General features: G+C 31.1%; 1 protein-coding gene across 1 annotated transcript; it reads right to left on the reverse strand.

Moving 5' to 3' along the window:
- Positions 1–10,007: 10,007 nt before the first annotated feature.
- On the reverse strand, positions 10,008–18,945 carry LOC134229582 (ficolin-1-like). Its single transcript, XM_062711333.1, has 5 exons — positions 18,078–18,945; positions 14,549–14,697; positions 12,480–12,576; positions 11,684–11,848; positions 10,008–10,527 (listed from the first exon to the last, which is right to left on the reverse strand). Exons 1-5 carry the CDS (start codon positions 18,490–18,492, stop codon positions 10,274–10,276), a joined length of 1,080 nt encoding a protein of 359 aa, XP_062567317.1. The 5' UTR covers positions 18,493–18,945; the 3' UTR covers positions 10,008–10,273.
- Positions 18,946–22,319: the final 3,374 nt, after the last annotated feature.

Here is a 22,319-nt window from a genome sequence, read left to right on the forward strand (position 1 = left end):
TTCAGATTTTTTTTTCAATAAGAAAGAAGAAACTTTTCTGCACATTTATTGACTTTAAACAAGCTTTTGATACGGTTTGGAGATTTGGATTGTGGCATAAGCTACCGTATAAGCAGAATTTTTAGCGAGGATTTAATTTTGGCATTATTAACGAGGGTGTGAAGATCGCTAAAATTGAATATCGCTAAAAATTAGTTGTACCTTATTTGTTATAATTTCTTTAGTGAGCCTTTTTAAATCGCTAAAATTTCATGTCGATAAGAATAAAGTACCAGTTTTTGAGGACAAATCGCTAAATTTGCGTCTCGCTAAAATTTCCACTTACACGGTATTTAAGAGTGGGGACAGTGGAAAATGTTTTAATTCCATCAAAAATATGTATATTGGAATTAATTCTATGATAAATCTGGATGGAATCTTCTTTTCATGCATAAGATTTTGGACAAATTCTTCTTCATATGAATACAGAAATAGGTCTGCTAACATCAATGCGCAACTGGTACCATGGGAATTCCAATAGATTGTTGAAAGACCTGGTCTCCAAAAACGACATGGATACATGTACGAGGTTTGTCTAAAAATTTTGTATACTGAACTTTCATCTTTTAAGAAATTTAATGAAATTTTTAAAATTTATGGGTGGATAAAGCATGTTCTCAGCAGACAAATTATGAAGATTTATCATGTTCACTTGAAAACAATTCGAGTATTAAGATTTGAAGTGCTATCATTCTCTAACACCTGTAGCTATCATCAAGAAAGACAAATGTCAACGATTCAAAGTTTTGGATAAAATATTTATATTTATAAATTAACAAATTTTGCAAATAAACTCTGAAACGGCTGCACAAGAGTTCTTACTTAAGCCTGTAGGAATACACTAGGTATAAGATGATGTCCGTAAACTATATGCAGATTTCACTTGCATAGTAATTATCGTAAATTTAATTAAAAGTCTACTTTCACTTTCGGTTAACAGCCTCGAAATAGCACTAAAGAGAGTAAAGTGGTGGCAGATCTAAGTAACTGGCATTTTTAAAAAAAGACTGACGACAAGCAAGCGCTTATTTATTTCATAAAACGTCATTAATGAATTATTGAATCAAAACTTGATTTAAGTGATATAAAAGAAATAAGCTCTGATCATTGATTAAAAAACAAAATGTGCAAATCCTTTCCGTTTATATCCAATCTCGCTATTTGTTGAAAGTTCTAGAAAGTCAGGTGGCATCGAACCCGATTTAAAAAAGAAAATCGAGGCAATTGTTTATCACGAATGGACATGGAAATAAATGTAAATAAATTGGTAACACAGTGAGTTTGTGAATATATCTTAGTAAGTTGTGCAAATGTTTTATCAAAAAATGTCGATGAATGGCCATGTTTATTTGTTTAGACATATAAAATGGTACAATTTTGACTTTTAATGTGTTCTTTGATGAGTATTCTACATTCAGTATTTAAAAAAAAAATTATGCCCGTATGTACAAATGGGATGAAATCATATGCTTTTTTTCAATATTTTAAAATGCTGACAAATATATGAAAATTATAGTTAATATTGTGTACATTCATTCTCTTATTCTTGACGGAAATGGAAACATACCATCTGAAGTATAATAAGCAATAATATAGCTCAAACTATATTAAAATAAAGTTTCTAACATATACAGAGAAAATGCCAATGAACACCTGTAGTACAGTATAAGATAGTACAACCAAGCGCGGGTCCAGATTTTTTTTCCAGAAATTTCTTGACAAGCCAAAAAAGAACCTAGTTCGTGGAGGGTGTAGTCTATGATATTCAATGATTCTAATGACTTTCGTACCAATACCACATAGATCCGTGTTTTCGAGGAAGGGTTTTTTTTCTTGGAGGGGTGTGTCCAAGGTCACTTTTACTTGGTTTAGTATATGCATAAAATAACTCTGCAAATGCCGGGGGGGGGGGGGGGGGGAGGACACCCTATAGATCCGTGCATGTATAACAGAATAAAGTTGCTTTATAACATTCCTGTGTAATAAATCTCAGATAGTTTTTGGAAAATAGTTCTAGCTGTTAGCAGTTAAAAAAAAAATGAATTTTCCCCGCGCTTGCTGGATTTCAGCTAGTTTCAATTATCAAATTAAAATTCTTTAATGTAAGCAAACCTATTATGGATATAAATGCAAAATATCTTTATTGCTACGATATGATTAAACATTTAAATATGAATTTAAAAAAAGGATATACATATACAAGTATTAAAAAAGTTTAAATTGAAAACCCTTTCTTACTAGGGGCTTCTCGTCTCTCTTCACTCATGAAGTTGCACAGTGGCACTTCATTTCTTCCAATTCCAATTCTTAGATCTGTCTCCTGTTTTTATTTTCCACTATTCACATAGATAGAAAACATGTCAGTCACCTTAAATACTAAGGACAAGAAAACATTTCCTTTTCAACAAAACGTTTATGACTTGTACATTTCTGTTGGAATGAGTTCAATATAAAAACACTTCATCACTGTCAAGTGCTCCGCCTGTGCCAACGCAGCCGCTATTTTTTTTTTCTTTAAAAATTCGGATTTCAGCCCGATGTATATAGCACGTTATAAATTTTATATTTGTTAAGACATAACCACAACACTTTGAGGAAATATAGGTAATGATATAATCTTAAGATTTTTTTCATTCAAAATTACAGAGTAGTAACTACTTTTCCTTAGAATCTTAAATATGATAGACCAATTTTTAATTTTTAACAGGAAGATCCTTTTGCACCGTATTTATTAATCTACTGTGCCGAAATCCTTGCTATTCTTGTGAAACAAAATAAAGACATCAAGAGCATTATTATTCAAGAGAAGAACACAAAATTTCTCAATATGAGAATGACGATTCGCTTGCCCTTGATGGTTCAACAAAATCACTTTTTGCGGCCCTTTATACCTTAGATTTTTTTCACGGTTATCTGGGTTAAAAATAAACAGTCCTAAAAAAAATAATTTGGATTGGATAAAATTAAAAAAAAAAGTTGTTCACCACCGAAGATGGAAGATAGATTTGGGGTCAACAAGTTTCTCTTTGCTGGGCCTAAATTTCTCAGAAGAGTAAGACACAAGTACTGATACCAAATATAATTCTACCCAAAGACAATCTATGATTCAACAGTGGAATCGACGAATATTTACACCCATTGGTCAAGGCACTGTTGTAAAAACTTTTATTTTACCAAAACTAAATAATTTATTTATTTCTCTTCCTGCACTTAATATGACAAAATTTCCTCATTAAATAAAGATATCTTTGAACTTGTATTGAAATCAAACTGTGATAAGGTTAAGAGAACAATAGTTACTCAGGAAAATCTCTCTAGAGGTTTCAGGATGGTAAACATCGACAACTTTGTGAAATCCTTGAAATGCACTTGAGTCCAAAGACTGCTGACTGTAGGAGGAAACAAACCATGGTTTAATATATTCCTGGCAGTTAATGGAAATGATGTTATAAAATTATTTTGGATTATGGAGATGAATACATTTCTAATGTCATTATGACAAAGAACAATCATTTTTGGTTTGATGATTTCAGTTCTTGGCAATAGGTTATGAAAAAAGTGGAACATGAAATTGATATGAAAAATAAAGCTTGTAGTATTCCAATATGGTACAACTTAAACAAAAGGATTGAAAATGGGAGGATTTTTATAAAAAATTAGAAAGGCGTCAAAACTGTTATAGATTTTCTGTCTGAAAACTGCATTTTTCTTTCAAAGTCTTCCTTTCAAAATGTAATGCAGTGCAACAGTGTTATTAGTGCTATTTCAAAATGCTTTAAAAATCTGGTAATTAAGAAAATAATATTGCAGAAAAGTTGTCTACCTTATTTATTACCTTTTTATTTTTAATATATTTTGTTAAATATAAATTTCAAAAAATATTTACATTTTGATAAAATAAACTCAAAGTGGAATTTAGAGTTGTTCCCTCATGGAGTGAATAACATATGCACACACAAGATGTTTTTCGAGTATGTTTTAAAACAACAAATGATTCTACTGTACAGTGGCTTCAAGACCGACTTCTTCATTGAATAGTTCCTGTCGGTTACTATCTCAAAAAATATTAAACATTTTAAAACATCTGATTCATGTACCTTTTTAGGAGGATATTGAAACTGTTCAACACGTATTTGTGACTTGTAATGTTTATTTATAAAACAACTGCTAAAAGAGTTGGTTTAAACATAAAAAAATATCATTTTGGGTGAAATACAACTCTTTTAAGTTAACTAAATTACAAACTTTGTCATTTTATATACTAAGAAGTATATCTTTACTTGATTATTACAATGTAAAAGCCAAGCTTTCCTGGTCTAATAAATCATTTGAAAGTGAAATATAATATTGAAAGATGTGTGTCATTTAATAAATCTGAACTGTCTTTTTTTATATAAAAAGGATATGGAGATAACGAACAGTATTCAATCTCAAAGTCCATAAAACAATACAAAATAAGAGCAGAGCAAACACAGACCCCCGAAACATCAGAGGGGGGATCAGGTGCCATGGAGGAGTGAGCATCCCCTGCCGACCGGTCACACCCGACGTGTGCTCCTTGTCATGATCAGCAAATAACGGAAAAAATACGTCGTCAATTCAGTGCATAAATAATGGACTAGAAATTGATATGAAAAAAATCAGTCAGCATTTGACTCAATGATAAATTGTATTTGCTGACAAGGTCATTGTATCGACCATAGAACTTACGAAATGATGACTTTAAAGGAGAATGCTGATATTCTTGTTTCATCAACTTGCTAGTCAATAATTTACCTCGTTTTAGAAATTGTTCATAGGTAGAGCATGCTCTTGCGTATCGAATCAATTGAGATATAAACACTCCGTATGCAGGTGCTGAAGGTATATTGCTGCATAAGTAGGGGAAGTTGACGATAGAAAAGTTAAAGTCATCACGTTAATCATATAGCTTTGTTGTTAGATTACCATTAATGTCTTTTTCAAGTAAAATATCCAAATATGAAACAGATGTGTCAGACTCTGTGGTATCTTTTATCTCGAGCTCACCAGGATATATCGTATCGACGAAGGAATGGAAATTACCATTATTAATTGACAATATGGCTAAATGTCGAGTTGAAGGCCACAGCAAGTGTTTTCATTTTTTCACGCATAAGATTTTGCATGAATTCTGCTTCATGTATATATAAAATGCATAATGTAAATTTAAAAAAAGATAAAAGAAAACAAATATTCATAAAGTTATGTCAGTATCATGTTGTAACAAAATTAGACCTTTCTATAACAGACAATGAAATGTATCATTTTAATAAGACTATTTTGAGTGGTTATTCCATATTTTACCATTAATTCATTAGTTAGTGTTGGTCTAACCTATGTACAACATTTCATTAATATGTGCCTTTGGGGTCCTATAAAATAACGCTTGTCTACGGAATTTTAAGACAACCTTCGTATTGTCAATCACCAACTCAAACACATTTCTGATGTCATTTTCAGAGTACTTGTGTGTACAATCTGAATGTTTTTTAAACAAAATGATTTTGAAAATGACAAGGTCATAAAAGGTAGAGGCAAGGTAAATGATACGAGGTAAGTAAATCTATGAATTCAATTTTTATTGAAAACGCAGCTGTCAATTACATCAAAAACCCCGGCGTTAATTTATCGTTGGGAAAAGTGTATAGAGTTGAAAAGTCGTAAGTTTTTAAGTTGTTGATTTGGTCTATATCTGACCCAGGGGCAATAAAACGCACAATTCTGGATTAAGACCTCTTTTTTTTCATAATATACAATTAGTTTTTTTATTTAAAGCAAGAGACAAAAATAAATATTTTCAAAGAAATAATGCATTTTCTCTTTAAAAAAAACCCCACCGCCTTCCACCGGAACCTCCGACAATTGGATCAGGAATTTCACAGTTTGGAAGAGGTATCGTTGTTTATCATATCCATTGCAATATATTTAGATTGTTTATTTAAACAATAAAATGTTTTCTTTGTTTGTTATTACTGGAATTAACGGAAGCAGCTGTTGCAGAAAAAATACATAACCCGCGTAGGCGGGTTATGTAATTTTTTTCTGCAATAGCTGTGACCATTAATTCCAGTAATAACAAAAAAAAAAAAAAATCGGTATATATGTTTATTTACGTCAGGGTAAACAGACTTTACTTCGGAGGCTACGAGAATTTTTCATACACAATCTCGTCCTTTTAAACTAGGGAACGTAATTTAAAAAATCTCCACATTATATCCGAAGCATTATGTAAATAAAATGTTAAATTGATACATATACTTGTTCAGGGCACAGGTACACTTCAATGTTAATCAAACTATACTCATATAATCGTGTATAGGATTTATTGTCCGATATTCAATCCCTTTTGGAATTATATGCTGACCGACGAATCAAATTTTGTCGGATTTTCTCCAACCATGACAAGAGCACACGGCGGGTGTGACCGGTCGGCAGGGGATGCTAACTCCTCTGTGGCACCTGATCCCACCTCTGACTTTTAGAGGTCTGAGTTTTCTCTGTTACTATTTTGTATTGTTAAATGGACTTTTGATCTTGAATACTTTCGTTTTTACCATTTCCACGTACCACTATTATTGCCGAGGTCAAAGGCATGTCGCGGATATTATCCTCCAATAAATCCAAAAGTCATCAAACATTATCAACTCAGAATCACGTAACAAACCAGTACAGTTCAAATGTATATTTGACTGCAGAATGAAATACGTGTTTTGACTACATCGATGTGTCGTCATTTGCAGTATAAACAATGTAAATTGCAAAAAGTTGCTGATGAATGTCGATTTTTATAGCTAAGCGGGCTGTTTCACAGACCTCCATACACAATTTAAACACCGTGATTTTAGTCCCACTAACAGCAATAAAATTTATAAAAAGGATTTTATAATTTTATATTCATAAAATTTACCTATATATGCTACGAACAAATTTGTAATTGATTAATGTCTATTTTAGATTCAACATAAGAAGGATTTTATAATTTTATATTCATAAAATTTACCTATATATGCTACGAACAAATTTGTTATTGATTAATGTCTATTTTAGATTCAACATAAGCTTAAATCGTATGCATTGCAGGTATACAAACACATATCTCCTCTGATGTTAAATGGAATAGCGTAACACGACATGGTGACCTAATTCAATTATCTATAGATGAAACGATCAGCCGTATTTTAGATCTCTAAGTAGAATAGAAATAAAGTCCTTGCTGTCGTGAATGATGCAGGATAACCTACTCGTAGGCCTTTCAACTAATTTTTCAAGTTGCACATATGGTAAAAAACATTGCATAGATAGATTTATAGGTACATGAAATTATCAAAAAGATAATAACTTATGCATACATTTAATTACATCAATAAAAAGTTTAATTATTTACAATTGACTTTTCCGATGTTGTGTTTTAAGGATAGGTAACTCAGGTGTGAAAAATGACCAACTTAGTGCCGAATTATGAGTTATCGTTTATAGGAATGACATATAGGCTGCTTCAGCATTGGTATCGTTATGTACACAAAAGGGTTCCTTACAATGTTTTGTACACAAAAGTGTTGACCATGAGAAAGAGAATGCCTTCACTCTACCTGAAATAACAGGGTCAAATAGATGGGGAACAGTCTATATTCAATATTTTTAACTCTCTTTGACGATTAGTATAAAGAAGAAAATTTCATGTCATATTTTTTATTTTCGCGCTTTTTCGCTTCCTATACAAATATATATATTTTTACAAGTAAATGCAGCAATTGATCATCTTACTAGTGTTACTAAGCACGAAGGGGAACGACCGAGTATAAAAATTTAATAAGGTTAGAACTTAGAAGGAGGGTAGATTTCACTTTTTATTTTGATTAAAACTTTTAATTATATGAAGTGAAATGGTGTCCGCAACTATACAGTAAATAAGTTTAACATTGGTGCTACATTTTAAAGCCACTGGATTCTACTGAGAGCAAAAATGCTAAAAACTGCCTTGCGTGTAAACAGTTAGATACCCCGAGCCTGCTCTCAACATGTTTCAACAGTGAGTTATCGTTCATAAAACCGACCCCTAGTGGCAGTTGAAAGGCCTACTACTCGTGTTGAAATGTTGTTGGAAATATATTGGAAGTCTCGGTTAACGAAACCCTTGATCGGGTTTCTTCTTTTGCATATATGAAAGAAATTTGGATACTATTTTCCATGAATTTTTTTTTAAATTCTGGTTTGGAAAAAAGATTGATATCAGAATCAGTATCAGTATCAGAAAATTTAATTAAAAAAGACTAAAAATTATTTTCTTATTGAGACTGTAAACATGAATGTTTTCTGTCAGAAGCAGGTACAGTTTTAAAACAAATTAAGCCCTGTATTTTTCTAAAATATGAAAGTGGTGATAATTTAATTATAAATTGTTTACCGATGGTTCTCTAAAGGCGATAGGGGCGTGCTTGGTTCACAGAACAAATGATTGCGATTAAATAATCCATTAGATTTAAATAAAGAGCCAATTTATAATCAAATTATGTCAAACATTTTTAAAGTAAAATTTTAAAAAGTAATGTAGGTATGTCCAACCCCCACCTCGGAAAAAAGTTCTGGATCCGCGCATGTTTTAGTGCTGAAACGGAAATGGTTGTTGGTTAGTTTCGTACAAAACTTAGACCTACGTTTTCTTTTCATTTCTTAAACACTAAAAAATATTAATTTTACGATCATACAAGTAGTATGAGACTGCCATTGAACGCGGACTGCACTGAGATAATACAAGGTGTATCATAGTTATTCTGAGACCTCTCTGGTGACGGAGTTGATAAACGTTAGTTCGTTTCGTCTCCTATATGCCGTTATAAGACCTGAATAAGACAGGCGGCTGCGGGGAATAGACGGCTAAGTGTTTAATAGTGAACCAAAGCGTAAGATCTGAATAAGGCAGCCACTTGGTCATATATTTAGAGAGATGGCACACCACAAATAAAGGTGGGGGAAGTGCAAGGATACAGTGCTTGTGGAGTGGCAGGACAAGAAGAAATTTGTGTACGGGAGATACCCGTTGGTTGTCCAATCAAGAAGAAACTGTTTATATTGAATTATAGTATTGTATATATATATATATATATATATATATATATATATATATATATATATATATATATATATATATATATATATATATATATATATAAGTTATATAACATCAAAAAGATTTATTATCTCTGGCATACTAGTATATTGAAACAAATTAAGCATCTGTTTCAATTAACTGTAATTGGAGTTTGGTTTTCATTATTCAATATAAAAAAATGAAAGAATGTTTATCTTCAAAAGAAAAAGAGATAAGACAGAATGATCATTTAAAGTCTTTCTTTGGTACAAGGTTATTTATGAATTCGGATAAAAATAAATTACTAATGAAAAACAAAACATGATGAGAAAAAGTATTTGCTTAGAAATATAAAAGTTACAAAGAAAGAGCTTTGATGTCTAAAGGAAACTAAGATTTTGTGTATATTGTCTTTGTTAAAAAACACAACAAGGTCAATTCTGAAATATTGCAGATATTCTAAGGTAATCAGCCATGTGTTTTATATGCTGGATCAGCTGATAATCAAAATACTGAGAGCACTGATAGATGTTGATGTAAATGTATTGATCGTTAGATTTGTTTGTTTCCATGTCACGTTTTACGGCCTTTCGAAGATAATTCATGCCGTCTCGGGCGCCACCACTGCCTTGTGGAGGACTTCAAATATTGACCTGTATTCGGCACTTAGGGTTTTGAGCAGTGATATTAAGCTTTCGAATACATTTAACAGATTAAAATATGTATATACAATAAATGTACAAAACCTGTCCTTATTGTGTATTGTTTGTCAAAGCAATTTATATATTGTTCATATTTAGAGGGCGAAATACTAGTATACTGTCAAACTTACATAAAGCAAAGAGCAAGGAACAAACAATTTTGTTTGAGTACAAACATAATTTATTAGATTCTTTTAGATAACAATACTTTCAAACTCATGGGAAATTGGAATTAACTTTCTTGTAAATGTTAATTCATTATAAACTGTGGGAGTGTTTTACCATGTCGTTCTCAGAAAAAAAAGATTGTTGTCCATCACAAAAAAGAGTATAAACACTAGAAAGTACACAAATAAGTCATTGAAAGTAGGTTCCTTGTATTTCTTACAGAAAATCATTATGTACATGTAGGACTGCTTTTCCATTAACTCGGGCGTTTGTGTCTTATCATCATAACAGTCCTTTGTAGTGCTCTATATTCGTTTGTCCAGCGATACCAAAACGGACTTTTATAGCTAGTCACTGCAGACAGAGCATACTTCCCGTTAAGATTTGAGTTTGTACAAGCACTGTACCACCATGCTCCATGACGATTTATAGCACAGTTGTAACTGGCTTTATCATTATCTTGGTCCTTTGTACTGAATCTCATACCATTATGTGGACCCAAACTGTCACCTACAACAGGAATGGGAAACAATAACTGATATATGTGTAGCATTACTGAATCTCATACCATTATGTGGATCCAAACTGTCACCTACAGCAGGAATGGAAAACAATAACTGATATACGTGTAGAATTACTGAATCTCATACCATTATGTGGACCCAAACTGTCAACAACAGCAGGAATTGGAAACAATAACTGATACACTGTATATGTGTAGAATTATGAGTAAAACAGGTAAAAACAAATTTTCAACTCTATTCCATGTGTATATATTTCGATGCCGATTGAATACTTGCGGCCTCTCCTTACATTACCCGGTCATTGAGAATCAAAGTTAGATAGAGTCATTTGGACATAAGATTTACTAAGTATTTAAAGATCGTTACTCATACTCTTTGTTTAGCAATTTTTTTTAATTGAAAAAGGACATTTTACAACACATCTTAAACTTATGTGTTTTATGCCCTTTTCACAGATCTATTAAATTTTTTAGGGGGTTGAGAATTAAAAACTGGATATAATCTAATTCCTTTGCATATCTAATAATTAATTTCATTGAAGATATGAAAACCGCCATTTAGAATTTTGTAAGCACATCTGACACGACTAAATAAACCCGATTTGTATTAGAAAAACGTTTAGTTGAATTAAGTTAAAAAAAATATAATAGGAATTCGAGTCTATATCTATCACAAATGAGTAAATCTAACAAATTGTTATCCAGTATTTAATTAATAAGTATGAAAAAAAAATTTGATGTCTTTTTTATTTACATTCTGCAAGCAGAGCAAATTGTGTTTTACAATCTACACTGTTAGCAAATTCATCGTTTATGCGTATACAATGTAATATAATGTCTACTCTTATAAAATAAAATCAATTCACGTTAACCTAACTGATGTTCAAAGGATGTCTTTAAAGAACGATAAGTAACTAATCATTGTAATGTTTCATTGTTATTGTTTTGACCAGCTGAAATGAATTGATGTTTATTATGATATTACAATTATAATGCTTTTTTTTTTAAATATCAGCATTTATTCTACATTTATATCCACAGAGTATGGTATTGTGCTGTCGAAGATAAACCTCAGACTCTAATAAGTAACAAAAGCGTTGCAACAGGGCCTTTAAATACGTTCTTCCAATAAAAATCAATTACCTGCATTTCCCGTGTAACCGGACACCGTGAGTTGGTATTTATCAGCCTCGTTTCCGATATAAAACGTGAAATATTCAGCATACGCTGTGTCCCCATTAAATCTCTGGAGATCTACTCGCAGTTCCTGGTCCTGATCTTTGGTTAAAGCATGGATTGCATCATTCCCTTTATGATAAATATAAGAAATCCAGAAATATGACCAACTGGATTTATTTATTTTGCAATTTCATAATTATTTTAAGTAAATTGACGTCCCCAAAATAACCAATGTTTTTTTAAAGAAATGTTTCGTAAGAAAAAAGAGATAATGTGTGGGACTTTATAAACGTTGATAAAGAATCATAATATCCGCGCTTTAATTTCATTTAGCTTATATAAACCTGATTTTTTTTTATAAAGTTAAAACAATCACAAAAAGTGTATAATCTGTTCTAATTGTAGCCATATAGAATTAATAAAACAAAACATTAAACTTTAAAGAAATTTACCATTTCTTATATTTTAGATTACTTTTATACAATTCAATTAAATTGTGAAATTTATCCAGCTGAAACAGATTAATCTTACTGAGTATTTGTAAAAGTAGAAGTTTTAGCGAATTAATGATATTAAAATGTATCACTTATATATGTAGTAATTTTCAAATTAGGTTCTCAATTTAGTTGAATATGACTCTTAGGAGTGCAACTATTAATAACCAATGCTTAAAAAATTATGCTTTGTGTAGAAATGATATGCCTATATGCTTACATACTACTTCACGGTTAAAGTTTCTTAAAAAAGTCTTAATTCTCACCAATCCAATAGTTTTCCTTTGGATCACCAAAACCATATTTATATTCATCCCAAATCCGATAGAAATCAGTTGAGCCATCTGTTCTTTTCTGTAAAACCTAATGTTAATAAAAATTGAAAAAAAAATCTTTTATTACGTGACAGGATGTACGAAATATTTGAAATTGATTTCGTGTACATAGCTAATAACCGGCTTAAATACAAGAGCGAACCTTAAATACACTTCAAACAAATAATATCAAAGAAGTATTGAAGCATGCTAAGGGTCTCAATGCAGATACATAAATAAGGTATTATGAGCATTGAAGTTAAAATATAAAGTGAAGCTTACTCCTCCATGGCACCTGATCTCACTTCCATGTTTAAAAGATTCATGTTTGCACTGCTCTCGGATATTCTTGTTTTAACGAGGCCCAATCTACTTGATCTGCGCTTTTGTTTACACGCAGCATCGTTTCAGACGCATCACAATGCAATTAATTGCCGTCTCAATTGAATACAAAAGCGTCACAGTTAAAATGACGTGAAATTGCGCTAAAATAATTCGCTTTTCTTCATACCTGTTATAGACCGTCATGTTGAAAGCTTGATCATTCTGGCATTTCTCTTAATTTTCGAGGTATCAATTTTTATGATAGATTCATCAGTTTTATCTTGTTTCATTTTAATTTTCGAGTTTTAAAAAAATCACTACAACCAAAATTGAATGAATTTAGTCTTTATCCTTGATATATTGTCTAAGCCTTCTTATGAATCATTTAAATGCAACCCTTAAAAATATTTCAGATTTCTCTATATTACAGGATATTACTAAATTTCGTAATTTTGTCGCTCCCCCTCCCCCTTATCCACAAAAAGAACACTGTGTGTTAAACAACATAGAGGATTAAGGGAAATTCTTTCATAATGTAAGAAGTAGTGAGAAACTGATATAGTATAACAACCATTTGGTGATGTTATGTAAACTGACAGCGACTAATAAAATACCTAGTTAGATAAAATGAGTCCTATTTTGTGTTTTGATAAGCCCCCTTTTCTCCGAAATAAAAACTACTCCCAATTTTTTTTTCATTTTTTTTAAAAATTAGGAATGGATATTGCATAATATATGTGAAAAGCAAAACATTACATCTTTTTTTTTATTTGTCAATTCCTTCGTCTCGTAGGTAGTTTTATTATATAATTGTGTGTAAAATCACGAAAATTGGTCAATATTTTGAAATTGCTCCCATTTCATTACAATGAAGGCAAGCTAACAATATTTCATTTTTTTTCTTAGCACAATGTATATAAATATTATTTCCAAAAATTAAAATTTTTTATCTGTCAGTTTTTATAATTTTCAACTAAACCGGGCCTCGTTAATAGGCTTTTTGAGCTTCAACACTGTTCGGTTTCTCCAAATTTCATTGTACATTAATATATTTACATGGTGAACATCTTTAAGTTGAATATAAAAGATGTTCTGTCCATGATATCTATTATCATATCTATAAGATACATTTTCACCCCAAAAGTATTTAACGTATCTCACGAGAAAAATTATAAAGTAAAGTTTGAGAACTAATCAGAGTATCAAAGTATTTGATAAAGTTAACCATATTTAAGGATATTAGACTATATCAATTTGTAGTAAAGTTTGATAAGGGTATTATCATTTATCAAATAGGCCTATCTTTCTTTTTTCCATATTTGATAACGAATCTGTACAACTATCAAATATTGAAATATTTTATGATGATCTAATATTAGTTGTAACACGTCATTTGATTGGATAAAAGATTTAGTTTGTATCGTATAAAATAAGTTGCCTACGTCACAATGATTTACGTCAAATACGTATTCCTCTGCTTGACGTTAATTTTAAAATATTCCCAATTCGAAGCTTTTTTGGATTAAAACATTCTCTTATTGTCTACACTGAAAGTAAATTATACAGGCATCATTCCTTAATAATTAATAATGATGATAATTTCTATACTAAAGAAAAGTGTTTACAAGATTCCTATTCAAAATAAAACCTATTGTATACTTTTAAAATCCTGTTTCCGCGTGATATATCGTACTTACCGTCCACCCACCTCCGTCCGTCGTCATGTCACAGTAAACGGAAGCGACACTCAAGCCGGTAAAAATAGTGTAGACGCCATCTTTCCCTTTCACGTTTGGATATTTTTTCAGTATATCATAGCAATACCTTGGGAGTACTTTGGAATCAACTGAAAAAAATCACAATAAACATATTAAGTATTTTTCGATATCGAGAGAAATTGAGAGAATAATGAACATAAACCACAATAACAATAACTAAACAAACAAAGAATCATACCATAAATAATGTTTTAAAATGAGAATCAGAGTTAAACTGTTCGTGTACATAAATTGGCGTATTCGAAATTTAGCGCAATTACTGGGTATTGTTTTGTTGGCGTATTCATGAATTAGCGCTACAAACTAGCGAGCCGTAGCAATAAATGATATGTAAGCGATATTTTTATGAATTAGAGCATTGTTGTGTGCTCCAAAACCGCTTCAATATGAAGCTAGCTTTTTTGAGTTCACATACAATATTTTTCATTTCAAGACTAAAAAGAAAATACCAATTTTGATATACCTGTAAACTTTCAATTTGATTTGAGGATGCTGATCTACTATTCAAAACGTGTAACAAAACTTCGTGAACAAGTTTCATTTTATAGTAACCCAGTGTCATTTAAAAATAAATATTCAACAGCTAATATTTTAGTGTAAAACATTTCGTAAATTTCATGCGTGATACAATGACCTTGAAAGGAAATACAAGTTATCATTAAATGAAATGCTGACTGACTTCAGCAATTACAATCATTAAGTCAAATACTAATTATTAGGCCATTATTAACAAATGAATTCACGACGGAATTTTCCGTTATTTCACGACGGCAATGAGCGTACGGAAGATGTGACAAGTCGCCAGGGGATGATTTCTCCTCCATGGCACCTGATTCACCTCTAATGTGTTGGAGGTCCGTATTTTCGAATCTCCTATTTAGTATCTTTAATGGAATTTTAAGCTAGAATACTGTTCATTATCTCTATAAAGGATATGGATATAACGAACAGTATTCAATATCAAAGTCCATAAAGAATTACGAATCGGGAGCAGAGCACAGACTGACGTTTTTAATACTCATTGTTAGTCCATTATTTATACACTGAATTGACGACAGATTTTCCAGTTATTTAACGTGTTATGGGTCAGAATAACCCTAAATGCCAGCAAAGATCAATAACACAATTTAAACTTAACAATAATTTATTTACAGTAATATATTATAAGTATATGAAACATAAAGTACAAACTTAGCAAGAATCTAAAAATACATACATCAGAGTGTCCGTTACTGCACACAATGTCCCAGTGAAAATATGTCCCAGTAATACCTCAATGATGCTTGTACGACCAAAGTATATCTATGCATCGAATTGACAGGGTATTTATACAGTATTAGAAATCTAGAATATTCTAGAAGTTGTAAGTACATGATATTACTGGAAAGTTCTGGACATACACAAAGTTCAGGAATGTTCTAGAAACAATGACCGAACATGTTGACCACTCTGGAATGTTCAAGAAACTTAATGTTACTAATAATAGACATGATGAAACAATACAAATACAACACACCTCACAACAAACGATCATTACAAGGAGCACACGGCGGGTGTGACCGGTCAGCAGGGGATGCTCACTCCTCCATGGCACCTGATCCCACCTATGACGTTTTGGAAGTTTGTCAGCATTTGACTCAATGATAAATTGCATTTGCTGATAAGATAACTGTATCGACCAAAGACCTTACGAAATGATGATTTTGAACGAGAATGCTGATATTCTTGTTTCATCAACTTGATTGTCAATAATTTACCTCGTTTTAGAAATTATTCATACGTAGAGCATGCTCTTTATATTTTATTCCATTCATTTTTCGCATCGATATATTCGGGCGAGCTTGAAATAAACGATACTACAAAGTCTGAAACATCTGTTTCATATTTTGATATTTTTCTTACAAAAAAAACGTAAATGGTTACATTGCAACAAAATTGTGGCTTCAACGTTTCAATCGTCAACTTTTTTTTAGCAATATACCATTATCGCCCGCATATGGGGTTTATGCTCTCTGTTGATTCGATATTTTAGATTACAATATTAAATGATCGTATAGTTGGAAATAATATTATAAATAAGTTTATTTGTTGTCTTAATCGCCTTGAAAAAAATACATTATGTCCCACCTGCCGTGTGCTCCTTGTCATGATCAGTAAATAACGGAAATTCCGTCGTCAATTTGTTAATTCAGTGTGTAAATAATGGAATAACAATTACTCCTGGTGGTATGAAAGACATGTCAGCATTTGAATCAGATAAATTGTATTTGCTGTCAAGGTCATTGTATCGACCATAGAACTTACGAAATGTTACGTGAAACGAGACTGCTCATATTCTTGTTTCATCAACTTGTTTGTCAATAATTTACCTCGTTTCAGAAATTTTACATAACTCCTTATTTCGTGACTCTAGAGCAGACGCTCTGACCACTGTGCCACGCGGGCAACTTTATTATAAGGAGAAATAGTGAATTATCTTAAATTCTTTAAAACATCGATTTCCTATGTATAACTATAGGAATCATTAATCTATTTAATTCGTTCAAAAGATAACAATGTTATACAAACTTTAAAACATCATCTCTTATTTTTTTTAAGTTTAAAAACTTCAGTGTAAAATGAAGTGGGTTAGTCACGTGATCAAATCCTGTGAAGTCCAAATGCCCTCTTAGTAGATGAGATCTTCATATTTACCTCACTATCATGCAATAAATGTATATTATTATATGACTGAATAATTTCCATCTCTCTGATTGGCTGAGATCCAACTATGTTAGAAAAATACTACGCTGTATTGACCTGCACGTGACGTTCTAGGTCAATACAAAGATTTATTTCCTCTACATTGTTCTAATAATATATTTGGAAATTCCAAATTGATACAAATTGTTTTGGAAAGCTGTTTAATTGACTATGATTTTTTTTTCATGTGAACAAAATATAAGCGAATATATATTTTAGGGTGAGGATGGTAAGAGGGGATCCATTGACCTCCCTCCAATACTTTTACTGAACAATATTTTTTTTTTACTTTTTGGCAGTCAGTTTTCCCTGACAATACTCCTTCCTTTCAAAATCTTTCCTATTAAAAAGACATTATATATATATTTTTTAATGGCAACTAAATTTCAAATTGATACGACTGGTAAGGTTTATTAACATTTTAATTCCGTTCTCTCTTGTATTTGGCTTCGACTTAATTAAATGCAAACAAGTAATGAGCTGTATCATTTTATCAGTAAATCATATATATAAAAAAAAAAACAATTGTTGCTGTTTTTCAGTCTATACAATGATTTTGCCATCTTTGAAGTACAATATTCACTTCGCCCTTCGGGCGCGGTGAATATTGTACTCCTCAGATGGCTAAATCATTGTATTGACCTAAAAAAAACAGCAATAATTGTATAATATTGATTTCAATTGATTACAATAACGTTTGACTTACCTCTGGATATCCCATCAGATAATTGAGATATTGATTGATTTACATTCTCTCGAATATTGTCCAGTGTCTCATTCAGGGTATGTAAGTCCTCTTGTAATTTAAGATTTTCTCTCCTTATTTGTTGATGCCATTCCTCTGACGTCTGTAATTCTTTTAAAACATCGTTAAGTCTTTTCTCTGTGTAACGAGTGCTGTTTTTGTTGTCAATCACATCCTTCTCCAGATTCTGAATTTTTTGAACCATCGAGAATCGAACTAAACTTTCTTGATTCAGAATGCCCAGTAAAATATTAGAAACTCTACCAGACGTAGTATCAGGTATCGAATTGTCCATCAACGTTTTGTCTGTAAGGGACTGGTTAGCAAGTATTTCATTTAAACACACAATATACACTACTATAAGTGGAAACATCATTGTTTTTAAAATGTTTCAATACAGTAGAGTGTGCAAATGATAGGATGACAATAAAAGTTATCAATATATATATATATATAGCAGCAAATCTCATCTGTTTTCAGTTTATCTAGGACGCAAATATTGTCTTTTTTATCCGTGGAATTCGGTTACCATTAGCCAAGAACAAATAATTTGATGTCCAACAAAATAAACAATGAGTCTGACTTAATAACAACATTGTAATATATCTCAACAAACTACGCAAAAGGTGATTTTTATCTTCTTATTGCTAACTGTCTTCTGAAGATTAGTAAAATATTAACAACACTGTATATCCTAAGTGTCGGGTCTACTAAGTAGATACAAGATCACGGATGGAAATTCATGTAAATCACTTAAAATAAACAAAGACACGAACAATAAAAATTGTCAAAATTTCAGGACGATCTATCCCTTCCCTAAGGCAAAAAAGTTAAGAAGTAATAAAAACAAAGGAAACAAAGAAACAGGAATTATCTAGCACTACTACTAAAAAAGTAAATATTTAAAATTAGATATTTACAGTGTTACATTTTAATTTGAAGTTTCTAATCTGTTGTATAGAAAGAAATCCGGCGTGCTTCGAAATGTGTCCTGTGTATCGGGTGTACTAAAGTGTACTAAAGAAGTCATCTTTTTATAATTTGTTATTCATGTCAATTTTCTTTTGTCCTTCACGAAATGTAGAATTCGGTTAACATATCTGTTTATAATTTGTTATTCATGTCAGTTTTCTTTTGTCCTTCACGAAATATAGAATTCGGTTAACATATATCCATCAATTTTGCGTCATTTCTAACATTATCTTTAAATCAGAATTACAGTTTATGTCACAATGTCAATTTCTCGAATGACTGCAATTTGTAAAGTAATAAAAACCACTTTGAGTGATTTAGATCACTTTCACGATAGACAACAAAAAAGTTAACAAAATAAATTTAATAATCAATAAGTTACATTGATTTTTATTAAAGAAATCATCATTTTAATAATGTAATTAAAATTTACGAAAAATACCTGTATAATATCTTTAAAACATTTTTGCATGTTAGTTATTTACAGTAGTCATTAAATATACAATATGTAGGGAACGGAGTTATGAGATGTCAATTTTCTTGAAATCAAAGTTTGATGCATAAAATTTTCAAATTGTAACCCCACCCCCACCCCACATGCTGTCGGAATATTAATTTAAAATCCTTTTCATGATCGGGAAAGCAACATAAAATCCGTAGTTAAGAGTGTATATAATTAAATAACAAAAATCAATTTAACCACATAGCGATGCATAATTAAGTAAAAACTGATGTTCATGTAATTCACAATTATATAACAATACTGCTGAGTACACATGTTAACGTATCTTTGTGACGCAATTAGCCTTGCTATAATTGACAGAGTACAAGTAGTAGATCCAAAGGAGACAATAGTTACAAAAATGAAATTAAGGAGCACAAGACAATTGACTATGGCGGCCATCCTTTACTAGTGCATGGGAAGAACAAATTATCAAAATCGGAGTTAAAAATACCTAAGTGCCTAAAAAAGGTCCACATCTTAGCAATAACATTGAGTTGAAGATGTTGGAGCTATTCTGGTTTTAGTTACTGCTTATTTGGAATTCTTGATAATAACTGTGTATTGCTGAGTATGAAAGATGGGACCCTCTAGTGAGTTAAAATCACAAAAGATAGCTGAAAAAATGTCGTTCCCCTCTGTTAATTTTGAAGCTTTAAACCCATTCAGAGTACCATTCGCTCCTTGTTATTGAGATTTTAAACTCCATAGTAATATGAATGGACAGAAGAGTCACAAAACAAGATAAAGAAACTAGAACTTAGCTCTTTGCAAAGCAATGAGTTGTTCCCCCGTCGGAGCTCCGGAAAGGACGAAGTAACCTTGAGTAAAGGTCATGAAACATTCTAAGGTTGTAAACAATCTTGTAGGTTTATCAAATTGAAATGTTTCAAGAGTAAAAAGACAGTAAATGAATGCAAAGCCCTCCTGCCAGTGACCTTAAACTTTGGTTTGTTCATTTTGATAAAGATTTTAAGGATAAGGAAATCTATTTTTGAAAAAAAAACTAACTGGTTTCTTTAGAATGTATGTCATTATTTCTTTTGTAAGTAACAAAACAACAATTCAATAGTATTTTTTTATTTGAAATCCGAAATATCAATTGCTTAGATGACGTATATTTTTTAAAAGTACTAGAAGCAGATTATGATTAGTATATACATACTTGTCTATTAGTCACACAATGTAGAAAGTGCGAAAATATGATTTTGAAGCGGAAGCAGCCTATTACATTTGCTTTAATGACCTCAAGATCTCAGGTCAATTTTGCCCTCGTTCATGGTACTTCAAACGAATGGATCTTAAGCTAAAGGCATACAACCCGCTTTTCATATTCGACACCCTTCCCAATCTTTAATGTTATCATCAAATCAAAAGCATGTATTATGATTAAATTAGTTCTATTACAATTAATTTTGATTAGTGAAAAAAAGTCCAATAAAAATAATAGCCTAAAAATAGAACTTATAGTTACTTGAGTACTCCTGATACATGTATGTTTCACGTTTGAGAGAAGAAAAGTTTTTTTGTGGTCCCCATTTTAAGGACAGATGATACAAACATATTTTTTCTTTGAAAACGATTTAATTTCATGTCACAGGTTTAGAAAAGTGAATTGTTTTAGAAAAAATATAAGAAAACATTTAAGAAAAATATACCAAGCCAGGTGAATTTTATTAGGAAAAGTTAAATGGTAAAAATCAGCATATGTTATAATGCTAATTTTCTTGTCATTTTGATCTTCCTCTTACAATTTACCTGGCTTGAAATATTTTTCTAAAGTTTATATTGCACTTTTTGCACCAAGGTAACATATTCTGAAATTTGTTTTCACCTGCAAACCTTTACTGAATGTGATTTGTCTATATTTGTTTTTTCATTGAAGTATTACTAATAATTTCCAAGTTTTTTTTTAATATTCCAGTTCTTCGGAGAAAAAAATTCTAAAAACCATCCACTTTTCTAAACTTGTGACATGATATTAAATCTTTTTCAAAGAAAAAATGTGTTTGTATCATCTGTCCTTAAGTCCCGACAAGCCCTTTACTCGAACATTAATTTTAGCTTTTGAAGTCTACCTAAATCAGATTGAAAATATGTATCAAATAATACATTGAAGGGGTGCAATTTTTCTATATTTAAGTCGAATGCTTTAGAAATATACAAGTTATATACCGAATACCTCGTAAACATTCAAATTTAGAATATTCTTAAAAGAATCATTGTTGAGAGTCTACTTGAAGTGGTTGTACGTGAATTCTCTATTTTTTCAAGGAAGATATTAGCTTATTTGTTATATATGAGAAGCAAAATGTGGCAATTATAGGAACAATTTACACAACATATCAAAGTAGATATTTCAATGCTGTGGAAGTATGAAACGTAGACACTCTAATGAAGGGGGCTGGTAGGTTTAATATGAAACAGGAGTAGAATATTAAATGTTTTGAAATAACCCCTTGCAATATTGTGATTGACGTATGTTAAATATTTTTATATGATATTTAAATTTGGTTGACTTATTGAAAAGGTCACGTAAAGATACACCTCTTTATTATTCCTGTCGTTATCATTTTTTTAAAAAAAAGTTATTTTAAATGGAAGTTTGCCAATTTCTTTACACAATAAGAATGTTTTTCAATTTTGTTTTAATGACCTCGGTTTTAAATAAATTTTCTATAGATATAAAGGAGACAGAATAGTATAATATGATACAGGAAGAAAATAAA

This window comes from Saccostrea cucullata, unplaced genomic scaffold (genome assembly GCF_032062105.1).
Source record: "Saccostrea cucullata isolate Sc308-1 unplaced genomic scaffold, CSIRO_AGI_Scuc_v1 ctg11245, whole genome shotgun sequence".
NCBI lineage: Eukaryota > Metazoa > Mollusca > Bivalvia > Ostreida > Ostreidae > Saccostrea > Saccostrea cuccullata.

Bases quoted from the DNA above. Each gene is read 5' to 3' on its own strand.
- LOC134229582 (XM_062711333.1), bottom strand. From the start codon at position 18,492: ATGATGTTTCCACTTATAGTAGTGTATATTGTGTGTTTAAATGAAATA. The intron at 12,577-14,548 runs GTAAGTACGATA...TATTAACATTAG, and splicing joins CGGACGGAGGTGGGTGGACG to GTTTTACAGAAAAGAACAGA. The intron at 11,849-12,479 runs GTGAGAATTAAG...TTTATCATAAAG, and splicing joins AAAGGAAAACTATTGGATTG to GGAATGATGCAATCCATGCT.